Raw genomic sequence first — 25,657 nt, 5'->3', positions numbered from 1 at the left:
CTGTTGCACTAGTCCAGCCTAGATAGAACCAGGGCTCTGGAGACAGTGATCTTCTGGTGGAAAGTAAGAAAGGGAAGAAAACCTCCAAGGAGGTGTAGCTGGTAGTGGGACTTCTTGGTTAGGTCCGTGATGTGAGGAGAGAAGAAAAGAGGGGAGTGAAAGATGACACCAAGGTGTTTTGCCTGACAGGAGGGCAAAGGAGGAAGGTCCATGGAGGGTGGCCAGAGTGAGAGGGAAAGCAGAGCAGGGGTCTCAATGAGAGGGATCTCAGTCTTACTGGCATTAAGGCAGAGATCGCTGGAGATGCATCAATCCTGAATCACAGATAGACACTCAAGAATGAGCGAGAGCAGAGAGGAGGCTGAGGGGAGCCTGAAAGAGAGCTGAGTGTCATCTGCATAACACTGAAAGTTGGAAGAGAAGGTAGCAATCAGTTGTGCCAAAGGGGCCAAGAAGACATTGAAGAGCCATGGTGAGAGTGTAGAGCCCTGGGGAACACCACATGTGGAGAGAGAGGTCCAGTTCATGACAGTATTGCCAGAAAAAGGATACAAAGTGAACAAAGAGAAATTACAGTACTGTCTGCAAGAAGTCCTGTATATAGGACAGCTAATCTCTCAAGAAGGGGAGAACAGTGACACCTGACAGAGCAGAAGCAATCATGAAAACTCTCAAACCTAAAACAGTGAGGGAAATGCAGCAATTTCTAGGCCTATATAATTATTGTAGGGCCTGGGTTTTTGATTACAGCACATATATTAGACCACTTCCGAAAGTACTTAAAGAAGCACAGATAGGTAAAGATGACATAACATGGACAGATGAGATGACAGAAGGATTTGAAGAGTTGAAAAAGGTGATTTGCACAGTCCCTGTGTTAGAGATTCCAGATTACAACGAGGAGTTTTATTTATTCTCACATTCGAATGGAGTGGTAATGACAGAAATCCTCAAGCAAAAGACAACATTAGGACACAGACATAAACCATTGGCTTATTACAGTGAGGTTCTAGACCTAGGAATGAGAGGGCATTACCCATGCAAACAAGCATTAGCTGCTGCTGCTTTTGCAATTGAAAAAGCTGCTTGCATCACAATGGGGTGTTCGATTAAGTTATTCTTCAAGCTTTCTGATAAGAAAGCTGGTCTCAAACACTGGATGTTTTTATCACTTGGTTTTATTAAGACGTCATGTAACAGACCCCCAGCACAGCTTTGTCCCTCACAAGTCAACTCCAAATGCTGTGCCAGGAACTTAGAACCTAGAACACCAAATACATTCTATATTGATGGTTCCCAGCCCAACACTCCACCCATACTGTGAAATACATTGCACTAAGAAATACATTACAACACATCTCCCTTTGTTTAACCACCTAAGCCCCTCTTCACCACCGCTATCTTGTTCTTATTCCACTCCTGACCCCCACTTACCCTGACAGCACCTTTCAACACTGCCAACACACACACAGGGTCAGAATACAACAAATCCACCTTCCTCTTCAGGACTCCTTTCTTTATTATTACCCAATCACCGCAAACCACTTTCAACTCTGTCTTACCATGTTTCATATTCTCTTCCTCCACAGCTCTTTGTTCTTTTTCAAACTCTGCCTCAACTCATCAACCACCAAATCTGACTCTCTGGCCCTTCCAAGCCACGGGGGACTCACTTGAGTGTCTGCTTTCCGACCCTACATGAGTTCAAATGGACTCACATCTGTGGCGGCATAGGGCAACTTCCATAATGCATATAGCATCTCCTGAATAGCCACCTTCTTATCCTTTCCACATACATAAGCCATGCAAATGGCAGCCATGATACATCTATTCATTCTATCGACCATACCATTCCCTTCGGGATGACACAATACTGATCTATTGTGCCTTATCCCACACCTTTTTACATACGGCGCAAAATACCCACCAGTAAATTGCGTACCATTATCCGTTAGGATACTATTTGGCACACCCTCTCTTGCAAAAACCTCTTGGACAAAATCAAAAACACTCTCAGCACTAATATCACAGCCAATTCTGTACTCCATCTACTGCGATAACAGATCAACTAGAACAATGACATACCTCGTCCTCCACCCAAATCCACAAGACCCAAAATGTTGATTGCCAACTCATCCCACACTCTACTTGGAATGCCAACCTCCACCATAGGCTGTTCCTTGTCAACCTCACCCTTGCCAACCATGGCACATTCAATACATCCTGCCAACCTCCTCTCTTCAGCTCTGTCAAAGCCAGGCCACCAATATTCTCCCCTTAGAATCGCCTTGGTTCACGACATGCCCACGTGTCCACTGTGAGCTAATTGAACAATCTTCTTCCTGACCTGCTCCGGTACAAGGGCCCGTTCCCACTGAAATACAGTGCCATCAACCACACTCATTTCTCCTCACACTTCCCAATAAGGTCTTACTTCCTGTCGCAATTCATTTTTTTGCAGGCCACACCGAATCCATGAAACCTCTGAAACATGCCAAAATCTCATCCCTATCTGCAGCATCCATCCACTCCTCTTTACTTACAATACCCTCATGATTTGCAAAAACCATTTCAGAAACATCAACCACACTTCCATCCTCCACGGGACTACCCATACTTGAAAGACAATCAGCCATTATATTCTCTTTGCCAGGAATAACTTTAATTCCAAATGTGTGGCTTTGCATCCTTGTCACCCAACCTGCCATACGTCTGGATACTTTATCCAAACCCTTACTTTCAAAAATGCATTTAAGTGGTTTATGATCTGTCCTTATGACCAACTCAGTACCCCACACAAAGTTCTGAAATCTCTCACACCAAAGCCTCCTTTTCCAAAATGGAATAATTCTTCTCAGGACCTCTTAATGCTCTGGAAGCATGGGCAATAATCTCATCAGCATAATTATTCACCTGCCACAAAACAGCTCCTATAATAAAATCACTCGGTCCACAGTAATCATACTCCTCCTATGGGTATCAAAACTTCTCAAAGGTTCAGCCAAATCGATCTCCACTATTATGGTAGAAAATTCCCTTGTGCACTTATCATTACAAATTCCTCTTCTTTCTTTAACAAGTCCCTCATCTAACATACTTTGTTGGCATCATTCTTTACACATTTTTGATAGAACTCTACTATGCCTAAAAATAATCATAGCTCCCCTTTCTATTTTGGTCTGTCCACCATCCTTATAGAATCCACCATAATCCTTTTGGCGTCACGCCACCCCCAGATACCTCATGTCCCATATACTCAACTTTATTTGTTCTAAAAATATATTTCTCCATCCTTAAGGTCATTCCTCTCACTTCCAAAATCTTTAACACCTGCTTCAAAATCAAAACCCATCATGTTCATGTTCAGACTCCGCACACACCAACCCATCATCTGGAAAACAGAAACACACCATTTATCACCTCTAAACAATCTATCCATCACTTTTTGGAACATTGAAGATGTCAATACCGGCCCAAATGGCATCCTTCGGAATTGAAGATGTTCCTCATGCGTTATAAACGCTATGAGCTTCCTACACTCCTCCTCCAACTCTAATTGGTGATCAGCTGAGGCCATATCTAATTTGGAAAACACTCTTCCAGTACCTATCCTGGCCAACATTTCAGCCATATTAGGTAGAGGATGCCTATCCACTACCACATATTTGTATAATTCACGGAGGCTCTGGCAAGACTCTGAAGCAGCTTCTGCTGTATCCAGACGTGTTGGACGCGTTTTCATAAAATTTTTGCACTGTTAAGGACTTCAACCTCCAGAAGGCTTTGCTACACTTGGAGGAGGGGCTATTTAACCTGGCATGTGCGCGCACTGCGCGCGCGCACCCACGCAAGTCCCCACAAGTCCTGCTTTGCCACGAGACTCTGAAGCAGCTCTTGTATCAGGATGTGTTGGACGCGTTTTCATTGAACTTTTGCACTGTTAAGGACTTCAACCTCCAGAAGGTGAACTTTGAAGCACTCCTACAGACTTATTCCTAGCACTTTGTGCTAAAAGAACTTTCTAAACCTCTTAATTTCCTTTATTGTTTAGGCTTTGCTACACTTGGAGGAGGGGCTATTTAATCTGGCTTGAGCGTGCACCGCGGCCGCGCACCCAAGCAAGTCCCCACAAGTCCCGCTTTGCCGCAAGACTCTGAAGCAGCTCCTGTATCCGGACATGTTGGACACGTTTTTATTGAACTTTTGCACTGTTAAGGACTTGAACTTCCAGAAGGTGAACTTTGCAGCACTCCTACAAACTTATTCCCAGTACTTCGTGCTAAAAGAACTTTCTAAAACTCTTGATTTCCTCTATTGTTATGCTTTGCTACACTTGGAGGAGGGGATATTTAACCTGGCCTGCGTGCGCACCGCGCGCGCGCACCCAAGCAAGTCCCCACAAGTCCCGCTTTGCCGCTTCGCTGCCTGGCTTGCGTGCGCACCGCGTGTGCGCACGCAAGCAAGTCCCCACAAGTCCTGCTTTGCCGCTTCGCTGCGGCATCGCGGCTTGCGGCGGCAGAGGCTTTGGGTCAGTTTCTCATTTGCACCTTATTAAGCGAGTTTGTTTTTCTTATACTTAAATGTTTCCAATGTTGAAAATGGAATGCCCAAGGGCTTGCAACCTGATGCCGGGGGGTTGCCTTACATATAAACGGGAGCGTCTTGCGTGCCACTTCCACCCCAGAAGCCCTGCGCAGTAAAAGAGGGGTAAAATTAACCATCAAGAAACCGGGTTTACCGGACATTCATAAATTCTATAAAGAATCTACAGTTCATTCTCTTGAAGTCTTGCATGCTGAATGTGTTACGTCAGTCAACCACGTACCTCCCCGTGAAGAACTATTCCAGAAAATTGATATTCACCCACACCCAATTTACAGCCATGCTGCAAATTCACCTCAGACTCCCCATGATCAACAATTCTTATCTACATGTGTTGATGTGCCAATTTCAGCTGGCGTCTCGATTTCAAGACGCCCTGGTGAGCTTAATGTGATCACTGATGCCAGCATTCTTGAAAATGTGCCTCCCACTGCAGAGCTCGTAGCTAATCTTGCTCGATCCGTTTCGCAGGCATCTGATGTCGCTATAATTGACCTTAACCTTTCCAACTCATGCTTTTCCCCTCAACTGATGTCGGATAATTTATCCAAATCTCCCAACATGTTTTCGAGCAGTTGCTCTTCCATTTCTAATATCTCCTTCTGTGCTCCCACTCCACGCAGATTCATGGCACCCCAAATAAGCATGGAGGCAATTTCAATTGCATCCATGATTAACAGTCATGCTCAAGCTCCAGACTCTGAGTACCCAATTCAAAAACAGACACTCAGTTCAGCGGGTAATCACGTTTCATCAAATAAGGATAATTTGGCGTTAACTCAAATTGCCTTCAATGCTTTACAATTGTCATTAACCACCTTAATTAAACTATATGACACTCTAGATGCAAGATTAAGCACACAAACAGCTTTATTAGAAAGAATCTTAACATGGCAGGCAGAGCATGTAAGCAAGCAGATCCTACATGACCCTAGTCCCAATCGGATCCTTGCCCCCTCCGGCATGATGCCACTGATGGGGGCCATTGCCCCAGTCCTGCTTGCGACAGTCACTCAAACTACTGCTTGAGAAAATAGGAGTTATAGTCTCCCATTATTCGATAAAACCATACGTCCTGTAAAAGACAAGGTGGAATGTGTGTGTCCAGCCACGGGCCGTAATATCGATTCTCGTGAAACTCTGAGTGGGCTCAGTGGTCCGCCAGCAGTTCAGACTCAATCTAACAAGGCCCCTGACAAGTTGCCTGTGAAACACCGGAAGAAGCTGACGGCTCCTCCAGGTGCTCCCATGGTTAAACCTGCAGTGACTCTGTCACAGTGTGCCCCATGTTTGACCTCTCCTTTAACACAAATGAGCCCTACTAACAAAAAGATTTATACCATCTTCTCTAAAAATAAAAAGATCAAAAACAGATTTATACCATCTTCTCTAAAAATAAAAAGATCAAAAATAGATTTATACCATCTTCTCTAAAAATAAAATGATCCCTGGCCCATCGTGCCAACCCAAATTAACCAAAAACATCACTGGCAATAAAAAAATCAATACAGCAAAATCGAAATTATTCCTCAAGAATTTGACTTCAACTAAAACAAGAGTAATTGATGTTGCCCGATCAGTATCCAAGAAATATTTCCAACTAAAGCAGACGAAACTGATCAATAAGCTACTGCCCACCACCAACCCTCCTGAGCCATATGCACCTTTGGATCAACTGGTGGAGGCTGTCATAGTACAATCTTGTCACGAGGCTAGCAAGGCGCCTTGCCCTGGGCTTCTTGCACCGCAGATCGCCAACTCACAAATTGCAACTATTCCCGCAATTAATGTCGATGAACTACACCGACAAGAGTTCAGGAAGGCGGTGGATGCTTATATGAACTGTTTATCCAAAAAAACTACCAGCGCAAATGATTTGAAGTGTGTATCCTCTCTTAATGTGCCTACTCCTCGGCCCAATGAAGTGCCTCAAACAAGGCCCAGTGACTCACACCACTTAAGACCTCAAAATGTTGTATCCCGACCTTTCCCAGATAATACCCCTTTGACTTTTACAAATGACCCATTTGCTATACTCTCTCAAATTACCCCAGAAATGGTGGAATTGCTACCAATCCGCCACTGAGACCCTCCAATGAACCTCTTGTGCATTCAAATTTTGCATCTAGAAAACCAAATGCCAAGCCCCCCAGCCAATTTTTCGTTGGTATTATCATGCAAACCTAAACCCTTCACCCAATATAATTTGAACAGAAGTTCCCTGTTGGCCATATTTTCTGAAATTCGATCTCTTGAGGATATTGGTATAACCGATATTACTCTTAGAGATTTTCCAATACAGCACAATGCCACCTCCATTAGAATTTGGATGAACTCTAGAGTCGTTCAAAATCTTATATGGACAGCCAGAATGGAACTTTCCACTTTGGGTTTTGTTCTTGCAATTGACACCTTCCATAAAGCAGCACTTAACCAAAAAGAGCACTTATCAATCAACAGTGGTGAAGCACCAAGGAGTTATCAGTCTCCTTAAATTCCATTACCATCAGGCTGCCACTGTCATACATCCATACAATCGAATTAGCTAGTTAGCAAAACAGATGCTCTTTCCATCTCCCTGATTAGCTGGAATACCAGAGGATTTTCACATTTAATTAACAACGACCACAACCTGCTTCTATCTTATAATATAGTCATGCTCCAGGAAACCTGGATGACCACAGTCCCCATATGGGACAATTATGATGTTTTCCTCAATCCAGCACAGCGAGGTATTTCCGGTAGACCCACCTCTGGTTTATTGATAGCAATCAAGATGGGAGTTGGAATGTTTGCTCAAGAATGGAGCTGTCCAAACAACTATGTTCAAATGGTCAAATTACACATTTATGACACAGGTTATGCCTTGGTAAAAGTGTACTGGAACACGGCCGGTATATCTGATGGTGGTTTTCTTAAGGCATTAACAGACGCACTCAATCTGGACGCCCTTGACAAATCGGTCTCTATCATCATCATTGCAGGTGATTTAAATTGTATTTGCATTATTCCTCAATCCCTCACTAAACCTAAGCTAACCAAATGGCTAGCCTTTGCCTCCAATCATGATCTAGTGATGCTCAACTGAGCTTTTCCATCAGATATGCCGCCGAAGGATACATGGAAGAGAGGTTCCAGTTCATCCACAATTGACTACGTTTTTGTAAATGCGCAATTGTTTTAGAGTATGGATGATTTTCACATCATTACTAATCACAATAGCGACCATGATCAATTAATTGCTGTATGGACGAATTACAGTCCTGGCATCACTACTATTGCAAAATCTTTTTGTGAAAATGTAATTTTGAATAATGGAGGCAATCGCCTATGATGGTCCCCACAAACCCTGTCTGAGCTGAATGGAGCATTGGAAAACCAACATTTGGATCAAATTATGCATTACCCTCACTTGATGCAGCATTTTCAATTCTCCAAAGCATCAAGAATTAGTGCTGTTTCATTCATTCGCAGCCCAAAACTCCACGTATTTAACCTAGAAACTCAGAAATTGAAAGCTCATACTAGGGCGCTAAAAAGATAAGCTCTGCATGCTCCCACGGCTCTTAGAGCTTCTATTTTGAAGTCCATCAAAACAAAACACAAATATTCCCTTAAGGCTATTCGTATTAAAATGTTTCAGCTAGACGGTGAAGCTTTGTTGCGGTCTTTTCAATCTAAAAACACAGCAGCTTAATGGGCTCTACTAAACAGGGCCACGCGGTATCCTCAAGCCATCTCTCAAGCAAACTGCGTTACCGAGCTAATGTGGATTGACCACTTTCAGAACCTCTATGCCTGCCCTAAACACTCTCACAGTTTGATTTTTCGCACACATTACTCTTTTCACCTCTCTTTTCACATGGATGATATCAAATATTAAATTAGGAAAATTAGTAATTCTGGTTCATGTGGCCGGGATGGTCTCTCCAATCGAATGTTTAAAAAACATCCCGATCTCTGGGCTGTCATATTACACAAAATGTTCATACCATTAATATCACACAGTTTTTTCCCGCCACCTGGACTCACTCTATCATAGTCCCGATTTACAAAACGAGTGATTGCTCTTTGCCGGCCAGCTACAGACCAATAGCTCTATTGGATGCGCCAGGCAAAATCTTTGCTAGGATCATCCTACGAGACTTCAATCTATGGACCACTACATATAATCTAAGAGACCCCTTTCAGACTGGATTTGTTGCAGGTCTTGGGACTTGTCCCTATCTTATGACCTTAAATGCCTTGAAATCCAAATATGCAGCGAAGAACCAAATAATATACCTGGCTTACATTGATTTCAAAGCAGCTTTCGATTCCATCGACCAATCCATCCTACATTTCAAATTAATTAAACACAATTGTGCCCCCTCACTTTGGACCTTAGCTATGTTACTACACACTCACACTACTATTGAAATTAGACTTTCTTTTGCAGGTAAACTTTCATCTTACATCAAGACAGCTCGAGGCCTTAAACAAGGCTGCATTTTGGCATCTTCTATTTTCAATTTCTTTCTGTTTGATTTGGGGATTATTTTTTGCCGGCCACTAAGAGTGACGCGCCGAGACTTGGTACACACACCATTAGTCATCTTCTCTATGCGGATGATTTAATCCTCATCTCTCAGACACCTACTGGCTTGCAAAACTTACTGAATAGCTTGGATTCTTATGTAACTGTCAACAACCTCATAGTCAACAATCAAAAAACTCAAACCATGATATGTAAACCTCATGGAAAAACGAGAGCAAAAACGTATAGTTGGTTGTTACAAAATGCAATGTTATCAGAAGTCCAACACTACAAATATTTGGGCATCATTATTCAGGCATCCTCCTCGTCTCAGGCACTGGATGATGATATTCAGTCCAAACTTTGCTCATTAATTTTGCAAGCCAAAGTTCTAAAAAAAGAAATATGGCAAATTCACCTTAAAGCATGTTTTATTATTTTATCAACACAAATTGATCCCAATCATAAGGTATGACTGTGAAACTATGCTTCCCAAAAAATCTAATTGGTGGTCTATCTTGGAAGCCAGATTTTGGAAACAATGATTATATATGCCTAAAAGCACGCCCCTTCCATTAATACGATATGAATGAGGCATTACATCTTTAGATACCAAATCAAATGGAAGATGTGTGCTTTATTTTGAAAATCCATCCTGGGCATTCCTGCTGGACGTTTGTTGAGTATCTTGGCCCATCATCTTCTGGCCCAAGACCATACCTTCACCAAGATGTGGTGCAAGATAGTCATGGACCCGTTATCTGATGCATCCATATCACTGGACTTAATTTTATCCAACCCTGTCCGAGCAAAGCAAAAACTTGTTCTCTTCCATTGGATAGAAAATCGTAGGACATGCCTAAAATACAAGAATGTTGACATTCGGGTGTTTGGCAATAAAGCTTTGCATGTAACAGTGCCTTACCTCTTAAAATGTCCATGTCCGTACATTACACAGCAATTTCTTAGGTTCCGTTTAAATCTCTGGCCTACAACTGAGGTATTAGTGAGACGAAACCTGATTCAGAAAGATCTGAACTATTGCCATTTTTGCCATATTAGGACACAAAGAGAAACCTTAGAACATTGCATCTTGTATTGTCCAATGTTAGTCAATCAAAGGATAACCTACTTCAAAAAATGTCAATTGACCAGATATAATTATATGCCAATGGATAATATCTGGTCCAATATAACTAATAATCCCGATTTGGGAATGAGGGTGGCCATAGTTCACTATCGCGATGCAATTTTCCCCATATTTGCTTATGATGATGAGCCCCCATAATTGTATTTGTAGTTTCTAAAATCAGCACTACAATTTGTATTTATTTTTCCATAGATCTTGATTTACATTATATGTTTTACTGATTTTTGTAACGAAAGTATTAAGCATCAGTTATTCACAAACAGAAACAAGATCAAAACTGAATATTTTAATTATACTATTGATGAATTATTGTCTGTTTTTCTCCTTATGTAATTATTGATGTATGTGCCTAATATATCTGATCACAATTTGTTTGTTTTTAAATTGTTATATATTTTATCATATATTTGCATTTCTATTTTCCACATTTGAAAGGATGATTGTATTATCCATATCAAATAGAAAAAAAATAATAATTAAAAACAAATGCACGGAGGTGACTAGACAACCTCAAATTACCTGATGCCTTCTTCACGACACCCAAAAGGTGATATTCACGGAACTGCACCAGCTCTCTCAATAATGCCCAATCTGAGTAGATTTTCAAGTTATCCTTTTACTCCATCTCTCAACACCATCGGAACTGGGCATAACTTTGCTGATATGGGCATACTCCCCTTTTTTAATGTGATTTGGTGTCCCATGCCTTTCACTTTCCCCACACCTTTTTTAAACACTTTACTGAATTTGTCACATATCGAGGTACCTACAGGTAACAATTGATCTGACATGTTCGGATATAACCTTATCTGTAACCATTTTTGATCACGCCACGCCAGTAAGGTTGCCCCTTTTTTTGTTAAATACACCTTTGCATGGGCACACTTTCCTGTGAATCCAAATTCAGCATTAAAATATCCAAGGAGTATAATCTTGGCAAGATTGTATCCCCCTGGTCTGACATACGGTTGGACTAAATTTCGCATTCAAAAACAGATCTTGACATGAGGGAAATGTTCAACCAGAATCAGCCATCATCAACACCTCCTTGCCATTTGCATGAACCATGGCATATGGGTGCTCACACTCTTCCTCATCCACATTGCAAATATAATTAACAGTAATGTTTTCTACGTGACCAACTTCCTCCTCCTCCTTAGAAGGTTCCCGACCGTCCTCCTCAGTCACATATAGCATCTTCTTCTGGCTATATTGGACATTCTTGCAACAGTTCGCAAAATGTCATTTTCTCTTGCATTTGGCACAAACAACTCGACGACCAGAACACAACACTGATCTGTTAAAATGCGAAACATCAAAAACACAGCCACTCATGCTTCTTCTCTCGTTTCCCATGATTGTTCTTGTAATGACCACCTCCTTTGGCATCCCTCTCCTTCATTTTATTCTTCGTCCTACTGTCCACAACACTGAAGACCTCCACTTTTGTTTCACCTGCTCCTTCTCAGACAATTTCACCAGAGACGCCATTCAATCTTCAACTTTTTGCAATGTCCAGCAGCTCATCCTTTAGCTATAACTCCTCCATGATTTTTTTGCTATTGCAGTAAATCATAAACTTATCTCGAATATGCTCATCGAAAGACACTTTGAATTTGCATTACAAAGCCAGGGAGCAGAATGCAGTCACATTTTCTTCCACACTCTTTGTTCTTGAATTTGCACCCCAAAGTTGTACCGCTCCAGAATGGTACTCGTTTTGGGATTGAAGTGTTAATCCAATTTGAATAATGCCATGTCCAGTTCACTTGCATTGTCTCCCTCTCCTTCAATGACTAAGCGGGGGAACAGTATCATAAATGCGCTGTCCTTCATATCCAAGAAAGTGAATCAAGAGAGACAAGATGTTTTAATATAATGGAGAACATTGTTTTTCCATCGGGCCCATTTCACTTTTACCGGGCCCAGAGCAGTCATGAAGACAGGAGGACCAGGAACGCCAGGGATTTCCATTTTCACTACTTTTCAAGAATTATTTTATTCTTGCTTTGCTCTTTCAGGATTTCTATGACTCTCATACAACATGCACGGTGTGCAACAGCCTCATTTGACTCTTCTTGTAGTTAAATGCACTGGGCCTCATTACAAGTTTGCTGGTCCGGTAGAACAGTGCCAGTAAACTACCGGCACTGCTGTTACGAGACCGGCAAACTAGGAGTTGTGCTCGTGGTTGCCTTTCTGCCCGCCAGGTCTGACCTGGCGGGCAGACCGGCACCCGCGAGCACAACTGGACGGGTGCACCGGCACCATTCATCAATGGTGCCGGTTCATCTGACCTCCCCATTCCCATGTGAGCCCTATAGGCAAGCTGTTTTAATATAATGCCCCTATAGGGCTCAAATGTGAGGGGGGAGCATTTAATTCCGGCGACCGCGAATGGGCAATTACCGGGTCTGGCGGGGCCGTAATGACCACGTAATTTCCCATTTGCGGGTGCCAGAAAAATGTGCAAGTTTGGCAGAAGCCTGCCGGTTTTACCGGCAAGGCTAGCGCCAAACTTGTAATGAGGCCCCTGTGTTGGAGTTTTTTATACACTCAAAATGTCTTAGGCTGCAACGCGCACAATGAAAACTGTCTTTCTTGGGATGCGGCACCAATTGCCCTGGGAATGCGGCCAGTTCTCGCGTACATGTTCACGCATGTGCGGCGAGTCTTTGTCCTTGAAAGTCAGGCACTGCTGTTATGGACGTTGCGAGCTGCGCATGCGCACAATGCTTCTGTCACCTGATGTCAAGAGCCGAACAATGGAGGTAGAGCCCACCGAGACGGACAGTCAGAATATACGCCAGGATGCTCTGGTTGATCACGAGTGCGCACACAGCCGCTGCACTTTGAGGGACTTTTCAAACTTTTCAACACAGCTATTTCACATGTCATCACCATGATAGCTTCTCTGCATCAATGCCGATCCCTGGTGGAGCGGTTGTAGCAAAATTCACATTAGCTTTCTCCTGCACAGAAACATTCCAGGAGGCTGCGGGTCCTCAGGTTCTGGAAATCCTCATCACCATTGATAAGAAGGCTGGTCTCACACACCAATGGTTTTATCACCTGGTTTTATTAAGAAATCATGTAACAGACCCCCAGCACAGCTTCGTCCCTCACAAGTCAACTCCAACTGCTGTGCAGGAACCTAGAACCTAGAACATTAAATACATTCCATATGGATGGTTCACAGCCCAACACTCCACCCAAACTATGAAATACGTTGCACTAAGAAATGCATTACATCACATTCCTAATTCGCCATTTTGGAGAAACCTAAAAGCACGTTGACAGCGCAAAGAGCGTCGGGATACGAGGTGATTATTTTGAACCCAGAGTTCAAAATTGTTAGATAAAGAGTAGAGAATCCAGCGACATTCATTTGCAGAGCCAGTATGAAAGGAGGATTTTGTACATGATTGCACAACATGTTTATTTATTTACTTGTGTACTGCGCCAAAAGCCCACAGCCATCGGGGTGCAACAATTACACGAAGGGTTCAAACAAAAAGAGACAGGATGATAAGATCGGGAAAGAGAAGTAAAGGACACCTTTGTTTTGTACTTGAAGAGTTGAGTTTTGAGAGCTTTGTGAAACGACTTCAAGCTCACCTCAAGTCTGAGCGTGAGGTGTAGTGAGTTCCACAGATTAGCCGCTTTTACTGGGAAAGATCTTCCTAAGCACCTAGCTCGTTTGAAAGCCGGACTGAGCACCTGCATCTGGTTGGAGGAGCGCAATGCTCAGACGGCATTGTAGCCAGGAGTCCATGCTTTAAGGTATGATGGAGCTGTTCCGAAGATGCATCGTTGTATCAGAGTGCATGCTTTAAAGATTATGTGCTCCTTTATCGGAAGCCAATGAAGGTCCGTCCTATGCTCTGAGATATTGACCCTACTTGTGATCTTTTTAACAATGCGTATAGCGTAGTTCTGGAGAACTTGGCATTTTTTTTCCGGTTTTAGAGAGACGGTCCGATCAGTAGTGAGTTATAATAATCAAGCCTCGACAGAACAGTTGCTCGGGCAATGATGGCAGAATTATTCTCTGTTATTTTTGGACTAATGTTTTTAAGCAGGCGAAGATGGTATTTACAGTTTTGGGTTATCGGTTGATATACTAATCTGCATTAAGTGAAGTCTCAAACTAAACACCTAGGATTTTAACCTTAAGTTGTACTGGCATGGTACTATTTCCAACTTTGAAGCTTTTGTACTGTGGGCTCCGTTTAGCCAAGGCCTGCTGAGATCCAAAATTAAGTAGCTCAGTTTTACTGCTGTACAAACTGACTTTTATGAAGATATTCCCCACGTTAAAGAAAACGCTCTAAGAGGGGGGAAATTCTATTAATTGATGTCTCTTCAAAATTGACCAAATAACAGGAGAAAGGCATAGAGGTTAGGCAGTAGTGAAGTTAAAAAAGAATGGCGAATTTGAAGTAGGAAAGAGTGTGTGATTGTCTTCACATTGTTCAGCACAGGCTGCAGAATTAGTGGCGGTTATTGCCACACCTAGACCCTACCAATGTGATGTCATCCATGCATGGAGGGTTGTCACGTTGGAAAATGAGGGGCTTCCTTCACGCAGATGGCACACCAGTGCAACATGCATCGCTTTTGGACAAGCTTATTAATGTACTAAAGCTTCTATTGGCTATCACCGTGGTGAAGTGTGCAGCCCATACAAAGAGGGCAGACATGATTTCTTGTGGTAACGAAGCCACAGATGTTGAAGCAAAAAGAGCAGCATATTTTCTAAATATTTCTAATTTTCAAGTAGAAAGCGTTAAGCAAATGTCAGAACGTTGCATGATGATGAAAGTAGGCTTTAATATGTTATCCATTGTACAGATGATTGAGCTGCAAGGTCGAGCTCCACAAGAGGAACATGATATATGAAAAGACAGGGGTGGTCTTTATCCCCCGCAGAGGCTATTTGGAGACAAGATAGTACTGGAAAGCCAGTTATGCCTCTAGCTATATTAAGAGTTGTGCTGGATCAGCTTCACAATCCTGCACATACAACCAGCAAACATCTTGCTGCCACTATTGCAGAAGACTGGTTTTTGCCAAATGTGTTAGAACCCGTTGCACAGTTTATTGTAAATTGCATTGTCTGCCTGAAATTCACAGCAGGGCATGCTTTGCGAACATTGAGAGGAGCAATACCCTGGCCTAATGAGCCTTTTCAGCATCTACATATAGATTATGTAGATATGTTGCAATATACAGAACCTTGAGAAATTATCAAAGTACTGTTCTAAAAATGTTTTAAGCAGTAATAAAATGTATATTAAAGTAATAAAACAGTGCAATTCTAAAACGCCCAAAAACAAACTGTTGGAAATTCTTATGTACCAATAGGAATGTCTAGACTAATCGTATTTGAAGGTTAGGAGGGAATTATACACAATTGGCACCAATGAACAAAATAACATGCAGAATTGATGTATGTTTAATTTAAAAGTGGCAGGACACACTAAGTTATAGCAATATGTTGCAAACATGCAATGGTTACAGATATGTGCTAGTAGTAGTTTGTCCTTTTTCCTGGAGGCAGGTCCATGCACGCACCCCAGTGCCACATGTGCTGTCAAGTTTCTCATACGTGAGGTGTTTCCTAGATGGGGTGTATGGGAGGGGCTGCATTTTGTAAATGAGATGTTCGAACAAATTACTCTTTTATTAGGCAGAAAGCATATGTTTTCATCTGTCTATCTTTCACAAGCGAATGGTATTTGTGTGCATTTAAATGGACTCCTTAAAGAGAAGATAGCCGAAATTAAGATGTCTCTGAAGACGGGATGGCTACATTGCCTACACCGTGCTTTATTTGCCTTGAGAAACCAACCTGGCTCAGATCACCACTTGACTCCTCATGAGTTGATGACTGGACACTGCATGCGAGTTCCCCTTGCTTCTCCCACTTTAATAGAAACTGATGTCCATAGTGTAGCAAAAACATTAGGGGAAGAGATGCATGATTATTTGACAAATATGACCTCTAGTGTTTCTTTTATTTCCCAACAGATCAAAAATTGGAGGGAAGGCACAAGAGCTCTGTGCAAGACACCTGGTATGATTCAAATACCACATAGAAGGTATGAAAGACATTATGCGCTCAGACAACCATACCGAATTTACCCTCAAACTGATGCTGTAGACATGAGTCTGCAGATACCACTGGACATAGAAGAGCTATAAGTAATGCCAGACAGAAGAGAGGTACATCATAAAGAGAAGATACATAGACACACTAAACCTGATGTATGGATTTCTGAAACATGAAGATGTAACTGAAGCAACAAAGTAAAATATATATGCGAATATGAAGAAAACCATATACACGTAGAAAATAATTGACAAGAGAGGTAGTAGATGTATATACGCAGAAACGCAATGTAGATAAGACAATGTAGAAGCTTGCTGAGGTAGGAGATATAACATGAGTAAAGTAGCCATGTTGAGAAAATAGATGTCAGCATCGTATGATAGTAAGCAAGAAATCTTGAGGACAGAGACCAAGGCTGCAGAGCTGACAGGTGCTGGGATACAAATTTGTGGAAGAACAAAGGATATTTTGCCTGCCACAGGATAAGGATGCCATAGCAAGAAGCAACTACAAGCAACAAAAGGAGTCAAATAGGATAAGCCATGTATGTAAGACATATTTCTCTCAGATTAAGTAAAATAGGGGATAATTATGAGTGTCAAGCATTGGACAATCAAGGATGCAGAAAGTGCATGCAGGACGGAGCAACCAAGTCTTCAGAGGCCAAGAGGAGTTACAGCAACCAATATAATTGAATCAAATAGCACTAAATAGAAGGAAGAAATGGACAAAATCATGGTCTCCTCACACGTGGTGTAAAACCAGAAGACAAGGCCTATTCATGAAGCTCCAAATGAAGATAGCAATGTACCTTCACTCCCTTTAAAGTTCAGAGGAATAGAACGGCCCGCAAGGTCAACTACAAAGAGGAAGCATTGGTTTAGAGTCTAACAGATGAGAGATGGTAAGCTAATTAGCTAAGAAAGACAGTTGCCTGATATTGTTTCCTTGCACATGGGTTTCATTGCTTACGTGCTGCTAACGAGCTGAATGCCCAAGGTTGGAAGAGAGTGGCAACCAATCATGAGTGCCTAAGTAATGCTGAACCATACAACATTGCAGATTCCTATCCGCTGCTGGTATTATGCTAGTATCTGTATTTTACATAGTTAAATGGCGTTTAATGCGTACCTACCAGATAAGGGGCAGCCAATGATGAAACTTACTTGTATATGAACTTTAGATATATATGTTCCCTTAACCAATCCCTCCACCCGAGGGATTGGTTTTTACTGTTTGTCACATAGGATGATATCATAGTTGATGTAGCTCGATGTATAAAGTATTTTTGCACACTGAAAATGCTCGGAGAGTGTGTGAGCTACAATTTGATTATTCGCCAGATTTCCCTACTTTATTGAATTGATAATAAAGTAGTATTTGACAAATTCTTTGAGTCTCTCTGGTTATTTGTGCCCGAGATTCATTATTTAGTAATCCGATTCAGCACTTGGAATGCTCCAGGTACTATTGTACAACCTATTAACCGTCTGAAAATACCAGATATGATTACAGATAATATTCTGAGATGTTGCAGCACTCTGCACCTACGTCACCATTCTGAGGTTACTCAAACCCATGGCTCAACCATAGGTTCAGTCTAGTGGAAATGTAAGGTAATTGAATAGTGTCCCTCTTTTTATGAAATATTCTAAGCCCATCATTCAACACACCCAGAGACGACCCTCTGCAACAGGAGTCACAACTAAAGAGTAACATAATGCATTCAATATTTGAAGTGAGCCTTACCTGGCCATACTCCTTCTCGATGACCGATCTCTGCTTGCTGAAGGACCTGCAGAGGAAATACAGGTTTAGCAACACAGGTGTGGAGAGGTTTCCTATGAAAACAGAGAATATAATGCCAAATCTAGTGTGTTGGTACCAGGGCTCAATCAGACATAGAACCAGTCTTTTCACAACATCCTCGTGCCATGTCCTACCTTGTCACTGCGGATTGTTGCCTAGATGGCTGTGGTCCGTCAATACATGACAGGGATGTGCAAGACCACCAGTGCAGTGAAACGCCCCGAATTCCTGAATAAAGTGAAGGACTCCTGCAAGCCTCAACCTGGAACAGAGGGCCAGGGGTTGACTATAGATTGGTGACAGCTAAGTGTGTACACACAGTCCTCCACATCATTTGTATGTGCTCCCATGGCTTGGGGTACCAATCCCGGGAACCTGAATCATTCACATACATAAACCCTATGGAGAAGCCCAACCATGGTGGAGGGGATAGTGGGCTATATAACCCAGGCTGGAAAAAGTATGTATGTGGGTGTCTGGAGCAGTGAGAGGAGCACATAGTACAGAAATGAAGAGGAGGCTGTAGGTATAGGAGAGGTGAAGGTTAAGAAGAGACTTATGGGGAGGGGAGGTTTGTAAGAGAAAAGACAGAGGGTTGAGGTGCAGAAGGAAGTTGTGGAGTTGATTAGGATGTGGATTAAGAACAAAGAGAACATTAAGATCAGAAAAGGGTGGAAAGAATGAGAAAAGGGGAGTATGTGGATTATTGGAAACAGTTGGAAGAGAGGATAGGACTAAGGGTGGAGACCAAAGCAGAATACAGTAGTTGAATGAGTCAGACGGGGAGGAAATGTATTGAAAGAACAGCAGGTTTTAGGCAGAAACAAGAGGAAACTGACAATTCTAAACGGGAAGAGAATAGGGATTGCAGTGGAAGAGGAGAGATTGCATTGAGGGTGACATGCAGCCTAGGCCTAAGTGTTGTGCAAGGGAGGCGAGAGGAGTGGTACTTGTTAGAGAAAATACAGGAGTTACATCAGTGTGTATGTCCATTATGCACAGGCAGGTGTCAGGGTGATACGGTGGAAAGTATAAACTAGCTGATGGGCAGTAGAGCCAGTACACCTACCAGGGTATTATCAAGTGGCTAATAAAGAGCCCGGAGAGCCTCTGCCACAACCTCATCTATGGAAGAAGGATTAAATCTTACTAAACATGACTGCTCAGATGTAATTGGAATTTTCAAACTGTTTGGATGCTGTCAGACAAGGCCTGGGAGCAGGGGTTCACCCATCAAGATAGTCGTAGAATGCCTGAAGAATCAACAACAGAGGAAGCAGATCTGCTTCAACAGGGTCAGAGTGACACTGGTGAGGGATCTGGAGAGAGTGCTTGAAAATGTTTCTTTTTCCTAAATCAACCCAAATGATTTATTTTGCCATTCAGACCCAAGTGATGGTTTCCCAAAGATTGAACATAGGCTCTAAGAAAAAGAAACCGTTAAAATCTACCTCAGATTAGTGTTTGTTTTTTTTGTTGGTCCAATCAGCATAATAACAAATGTCTCTCTCCAGGATATGTCTGCATAACCCTTTGTTCATACCATGCTTAGAGGCCTTATCAATGGTTTGCTCATTTCTTTGCAAGAACAATGATTAAGGAGAGGGTAGACCCTTCAATCTGGACAGGTGGCGATACACCCAAAAATGAATAAAAAAATGAATTCAAGTCAGATAATGGATCTGTAGAGGAGGTCCCAAATAAAGCCTGCCCTCCCATCGCCCATTTTGAAGTACCAGGAACATTTGCACCAAAATATGTGACGTATGATGAGAAAAAAAAAACAGCAGAGAGCCGCAGTAGGGCTCTGCCCAGTGCCTATCAGGAGAACAACACCTGTCGAAATATCGATACCTAGAAAACCACGGACAGTAAGGTATCCATTGAGAAAACCCTACCAGCAAGTAAGACGAAATGAAGATAGCATAAATACTGTCCCGGAAGAAACCACAAAGGCCTTAATTGAAGACGAATGGTGACGTCACGAAGGCCCGGACAGACTTGCAGATAGAAGATAAGACTACCCAAAGATGGCACAAGAGACAAAATGTCATGAATAAGGATATTGTGAACCTAGAAGAAGAGACAATGTTGAAATATAAAGAAGCTTAGACTATAAAGCAGGATGAAGTAATTCAACCAGCTAACGCCTGTACATATGCTTGAAGGAAACAGTGAGGCTTGCTATGCTTAGTAGAAGAAAGACCGCTGCAAGCGTCACCTGTACATATCTACCCCAACAAAGCACATTATATAAGTGCGAGTCCACTTTACACAAAAGCAGAATCAACTCTGGTTGCTAGAGGTCAAACAGGACAGAATTCGAATTCCAGCTAAAAAACGAGAAGAGATCGCTGAATCGAGACTCAGCAGAGGCAACATGCTCCAGGAAAGAGCCACGGTCAGACCAATAGAAGGGGCGAACAGTAGCTTCGCGGGATCGAAACTTAAGAACAGAATAGCCTATCTCAGGAAGGTCGAGATAAGGAGGCGTAGGCAGTTGCCAAGCAGAATAAGAATTAAATGCACAAATTGAAGGAAACTAGGCAGATTCATGGTGTGAGCAGCACATGACCCTCTGAGCAAGTAGAAGCACGGATTCACACCTACGCTTGGCAGCCGCCCAGACAGAGATATCATAACTTTTCCTGACAAGAAGACACAGTTTCAAGGCCAAGCACAGCAAACTAATTGACACATAGCCACTAAAGTAATGATGGATTGAGGGAAGGCCGGGTGAATCATGGGGCACCCTGCACCTGGCTGACCATTCTGCATGCTGCTAGGTAAAGTGGAAATGTATGCATGGGGTTTTAGCCAACCCAATCACAATGGACCAAATAATCTAGGGTCCTATAGATAGCAGAACCAATGGGACATCGTACTCTTAATGACGTCCACAATAGTAATGTTAGAAGGAAGGGCTTAGACGCCCACCTGATAGTGTTTATCCAGTCCTCTCACTCCGTTACAATATACAGACATAGTACCTATAGTAAAGTTACCTTTTCCTAACCAATAGAATTGCATGTTAACTTGAGTGTTACACGTCAATGATGATGATTTTTGAGTATAAATGTTACTGTTTGTATGAAGTTCGCGGGAGTTGAAGTGAGACGGACTGTCGCATCACTGTTGATTTCCATGTTTCCCCGTTTTTTTACTTGTCATTAAACGGACTCCCCTTTGCCAAACCATTGAGTTGTCCTTCTTGATTGGTGTTGGAGTAATATACCTGCACCCCCATCCATCTCAAAGGTGCAGCTATCTCGTCTTAAAGTACTGCGGAGCAAACCCCGACTATGGGCCGGCCGGAGGTCTCCCCAGTATCGATCAATTTTAAAAAGTCTCTTTATGGCACAATTTGTCCGCACAGTTGCCATGTCTCAAATATGAAAATGAGTGTATAATGGCTGTTGTAGAGGTCCATTCTGGAGTGAGTAATGAAAACTATATTTCACAGACAAGGGATACCGAATTAGGGATTGTGGGGTTTACTCTAGAAAGGTTCTGCGAAACAAGATCACTCACCACACCACATGTTTAATTTTCACTACACTGGAGCTTTTGAGGGAAGTTGGTTTTACTTCACTGTAAATGTTAAGGGTGTTTGTGTTGCACAAAACACGAGCCTTGCTGTTTTCTGCTGCCCTGGAACGTGTAAAGATCAGGCATCACATTCAAGGAGGATCCTATTCCATTGGCAATCAAGTTCACCAAGATATGGTTTATGCAGTGGTGATGCAGTTCTGCCTTCTGTGCCCAGACATTATTACTTGGGAGTGCATTTAGTAAATCATTGTTTATTCCACCAGCATCCTCCAGTTTCCTGTGGATAATGTATCGCCCAGGGTTGAAGCAATGTAATCCTCACACTGATGGGAGTACTCACTCTGTGATTACAAATTACGATTTATCGGAGATGACTTGGTAAATACGAAGCCAGACTGCTAAATGTCATTAAAGCGGAAGGGTTCCATGGTAATGTGGTGGCAAAGGTGTCTGATAGTCCACATCAAGTATTTGGGGAAGAATTTAAGGAACCAATTGCTAAGGTTTTAAAACCACACCGAGACCATGATTGCGCTGTTTCGGTGGAATACAATTCTGTAGTTTCTTTCGGCGAAGGGGACAATGTCAGAGTGTCTTTGTGAGAATCTTCAGAATGGGTTCAATGTGCTGCTGAATCGTCATTTAGTTGTATGCCTAAACGCTGCCCGAATTGCAGCACAGTCTGGACAAATGTGGGTGAAACAGCATTGCGAGTAAGGACGAGCATCTTTTGCCATCGACCAGGGACATCATGACACTATGCAGCTGTCATCTTTACTAAGCTGGATCTGTAATGTGCAAATGATGAGGGAAATATACATTGCACACGCCCTCTGGCCACCAAGAGCATTGTTTAATTCCCTTTGGGCTATTGAAGGCCCCTCTAATTTTTTTAAGATTTCCGAGGTCTCTCTTTCTGAGTTGGTCCACTTGGTGATGTTTAGTGGCTTGCACTTTCATAAACCTGCCTACTGAAAGCAATCCTAACCTATCTTCAGTGCCACCCTCTTATCCCTACTATAGGACTTGGTATTCATGGCTGAGGGAACCGTCAGTGCTGCTCTTGGGGCACACTGGTACTTACATGGCTGGCTTGCAGTCAGAAGGTTTCCCTTCCCACTTCTTAGCACTGTGATGATCTGCAACAAATATGCATGTATATGCACTTGTGCATGCCTATGTGTAGATAGGCAGGCCTACACAGCTAGGCAGGGTAGACTAAAGGAACTCTTACAGGTAGCTTTACACAACACAGTGGCCCACGCTCTGACAAAACGGCTTAGCACCTTTGATCAGTTTTCAGGGAGTTGCAAGCTGCTTTTTTGAATTCGACATCTCTTGTCTGAACTCCCTCAACTGGTTTAGCATGGGACAGAGGGAGGGCATTCTCACACTGCTATTCTTTTCACAGAGGGACACAGTGCAGCTGCACAGCTAGGGGTAAGTGTGCGGTATCTGCGCTGTCCTTTGCTTCTTGGTGCTATGGCAATGGGCACATACAGAAGCTGCACATTTAGGTGCTAGTTTGCAGTACTTGCTCTACTTCCTTGACTGTTATTCCTCTGTTACACAGCCCGCCCTGAGAGGGGCTCCCTCAGGCCTAGGCCTGGCAGCCTGGACCTCTCTCTCTCCAGGATCTGATCTGCTTCAGGGCTAAACCCAATCCACATTTCTCTTTACTTAACAGCTTCAGCACACCTCTGGCTCATCACACATCCAATCACGTTGGGCCTCAACTTGTTTTACAAGCAAACTGCCAATCATTCTACCAATTGTTTACACAACACAGAGACACTACCTAACTCAAGTTCTGAAATACTGCCCTCTAGCGGACGAACACCCCCACCCCTCACACTTTAATAAAGGTACCTCTTCCCAGCTACATCGCCCATCCTGAGGTCGTCAAAAAAAATCACACGCTTTCCCATCCACCTTTCTTATCTACACTACTGTTTTCTCAGCCTAAGGCAGGGGTCTGCAACCTTTGGCTCCCCAGGTGTTTTGGACTACAACTCCCATCAGCCCTACCCACAGGGGAGTTGCTAGGTCTGGAAAAGACCCGGAGCTATGCTGATGTTGGAACTGTTGGGACTGGGGGCTAGCTAGTCTTTTGGCTGTAGCTCCTGAGATTCTATCCGGGGCTACAACCAAAGGATCAGGGGCTACAGCCCCCTTAGCCCCCCCCTAGCAACGCCCCTGCCTACCCAGCACAGTCAATGATGAGGGATCGTGGGAGTTGTAGTCTCTAACACATGGATAGCCACATTGCAGACCCCAGGCCTAAGGTCTGGTCATCCTTGGCGTGGACACAATATGCTTACATTCCAGAAAGTGAGGTGCTCTGAGACCGTTACAGTGGTGATTTTGCGGAGTATAAAAGCTTCATAACATACCAAAGGAGGTTTTGTTCATTGCAAAGTGTTTGAGTTTTATAGGCAATTTGTTGAGGATTACTCCGGTTTTGTTTCTGAAATTTCTCGGTTGTTTATGAATCAGAACTAGCAGTGTTTCAGTGGGATTATCGAGCAGAGAGACATTTTGGTCTTGAAGAGGGTTTTTAAATCTTAGGCTGTTTTAATGCATTGCAAGTACACGTATCGTGGTCATGTCATGCCCCTATATTTAATATATTGTAAAATTAATTTCACATTGACCATACCATCCTGCAAGTGCAGGGACAGTTGAAATGTTAAAACAGTTGCCAGACAAGAAAGATGGCAACATTTTATTTGCAGATTACAATTTTCTGCCTCTAACAATCCGAAGGCAGATGTTTTATCAAGACAACACCATGAAATGAGGAGGGACTGTTCGCCTTCTCATTTGATTTTAACAGATTGCATGGTAGGTCTGGCTCACTTTTTTATTTTTTAAATCAGGGTTAAGCTGCCGGGAAGAGGTTACTCTACTACCACCTTTAGGGATGTTAACCCTGAAGGAGGGCTTTTTTTTTTATTTTTGGGCATGCTCTTTTTTTGGACGGGTTTGAGCTAAATATCAACTTGCTGGAGATAAGAACTATGACCATACAGTTTTAAATGCAGCTTTGCACCTGGTGGAATGTTGCTTTTGGTGGCCCCAAGTGGCAGCCAATGCACATCTGTATGTTCTGGTTGTGATCAGAGTAAATCTTCTCTTCCGTTATTGGCTGGGTCGTTAAGGATTGCAGAGTTTGCTCCTCAGCCGTTGCAGTCTATCTCTGCTGACTTTATTCTTCAGTTTCCTGTATCAGAGAACTTTATGATGACAATGGCGACTGTGGACTCCTTTTTTAATATGCCACAATGCATCATGTTAAGTGGATAACCTACGACTAGAATTGGCTAGAATTAATTTGGGGGGAATTTCCGCTTGAATGGTTTTCCATATAAGATTATTTCTCCCTGAGGGTTGCAACAGATCTCAAACCTTTGGGGGATGAACTTGCCCTTTCTTTTGGTTATCAGCCACATACTAATTGCCAGTAATAGAGGGGAAATCAGACTCTGGAACTACTTGTAATGCTTTGTAAATACTATGCAGTCAAATTGAAGGGATTGTTCCCAAAAATATTTTTTTTATTACCTCCTGATCCTCAGATGATGCCTTCCTTTTGCATGTAAGGTTTTGACTCATGATGCCTCACAGACATTATTCCCCTTACAGAGGTCAATCTCTGTTGCTGAGAAATTTGAGTGTATGGTGATACAAAACTTGAAGGTGTCTGTGAGAAACCTGAGGGTATTCTCCTAAGCGGGCCTTAAGAATCCTGTATTCAGGTGGCCTCGGAAGGACTGACACTCTTAGAACTCAACCCTAGGGGCGGACGAACTACAGAGGATCACCTGTGTGGGGGAGCCCCGGGTTATGCTCAGGGAAATTCCCCAGGTATGACACTATTATACCAGGGAAGAAGGAGAGGAGGCCGAAATCT

The 25,657-nt window shown here is 42.8% G+C and overlaps 1 protein-coding gene across 1 annotated transcript in view; it reads right to left on the bottom strand.

The window, feature by feature from the left end:
- The window catches only part of FCHSD1 (FCH and double SH3 domains 1), a 582,795-nt gene that overhangs the window by 420,676 nt on the left and 136,462 nt on the right, over positions 1-25,657 (bottom strand). The window contains exon 3 of the mRNA XM_069654127.1: positions 18,133-18,178. Within this exon, the coding sequence (XP_069510228.1) occupies positions 18,133-18,178 (46 nt within the window). The remainder of the gene's footprint in view (positions 1-18,132; positions 18,179-25,657) is intronic.

This window comes from Ambystoma mexicanum, chromosome 3q (genome assembly GCF_040938575.1).
Source record: "Ambystoma mexicanum isolate Mex_15411 chromosome 3q, UKY_AmexF1_1, whole genome shotgun sequence".
Classification (NCBI taxonomy): domain Eukaryota; kingdom Metazoa; phylum Chordata; class Amphibia; order Caudata; family Ambystomatidae; genus Ambystoma; species Ambystoma mexicanum.
The sequence above is the reverse complement of the archived record's forward strand: the minus strand, read 5'-3'. Positions and strand labels throughout refer to the sequence as shown.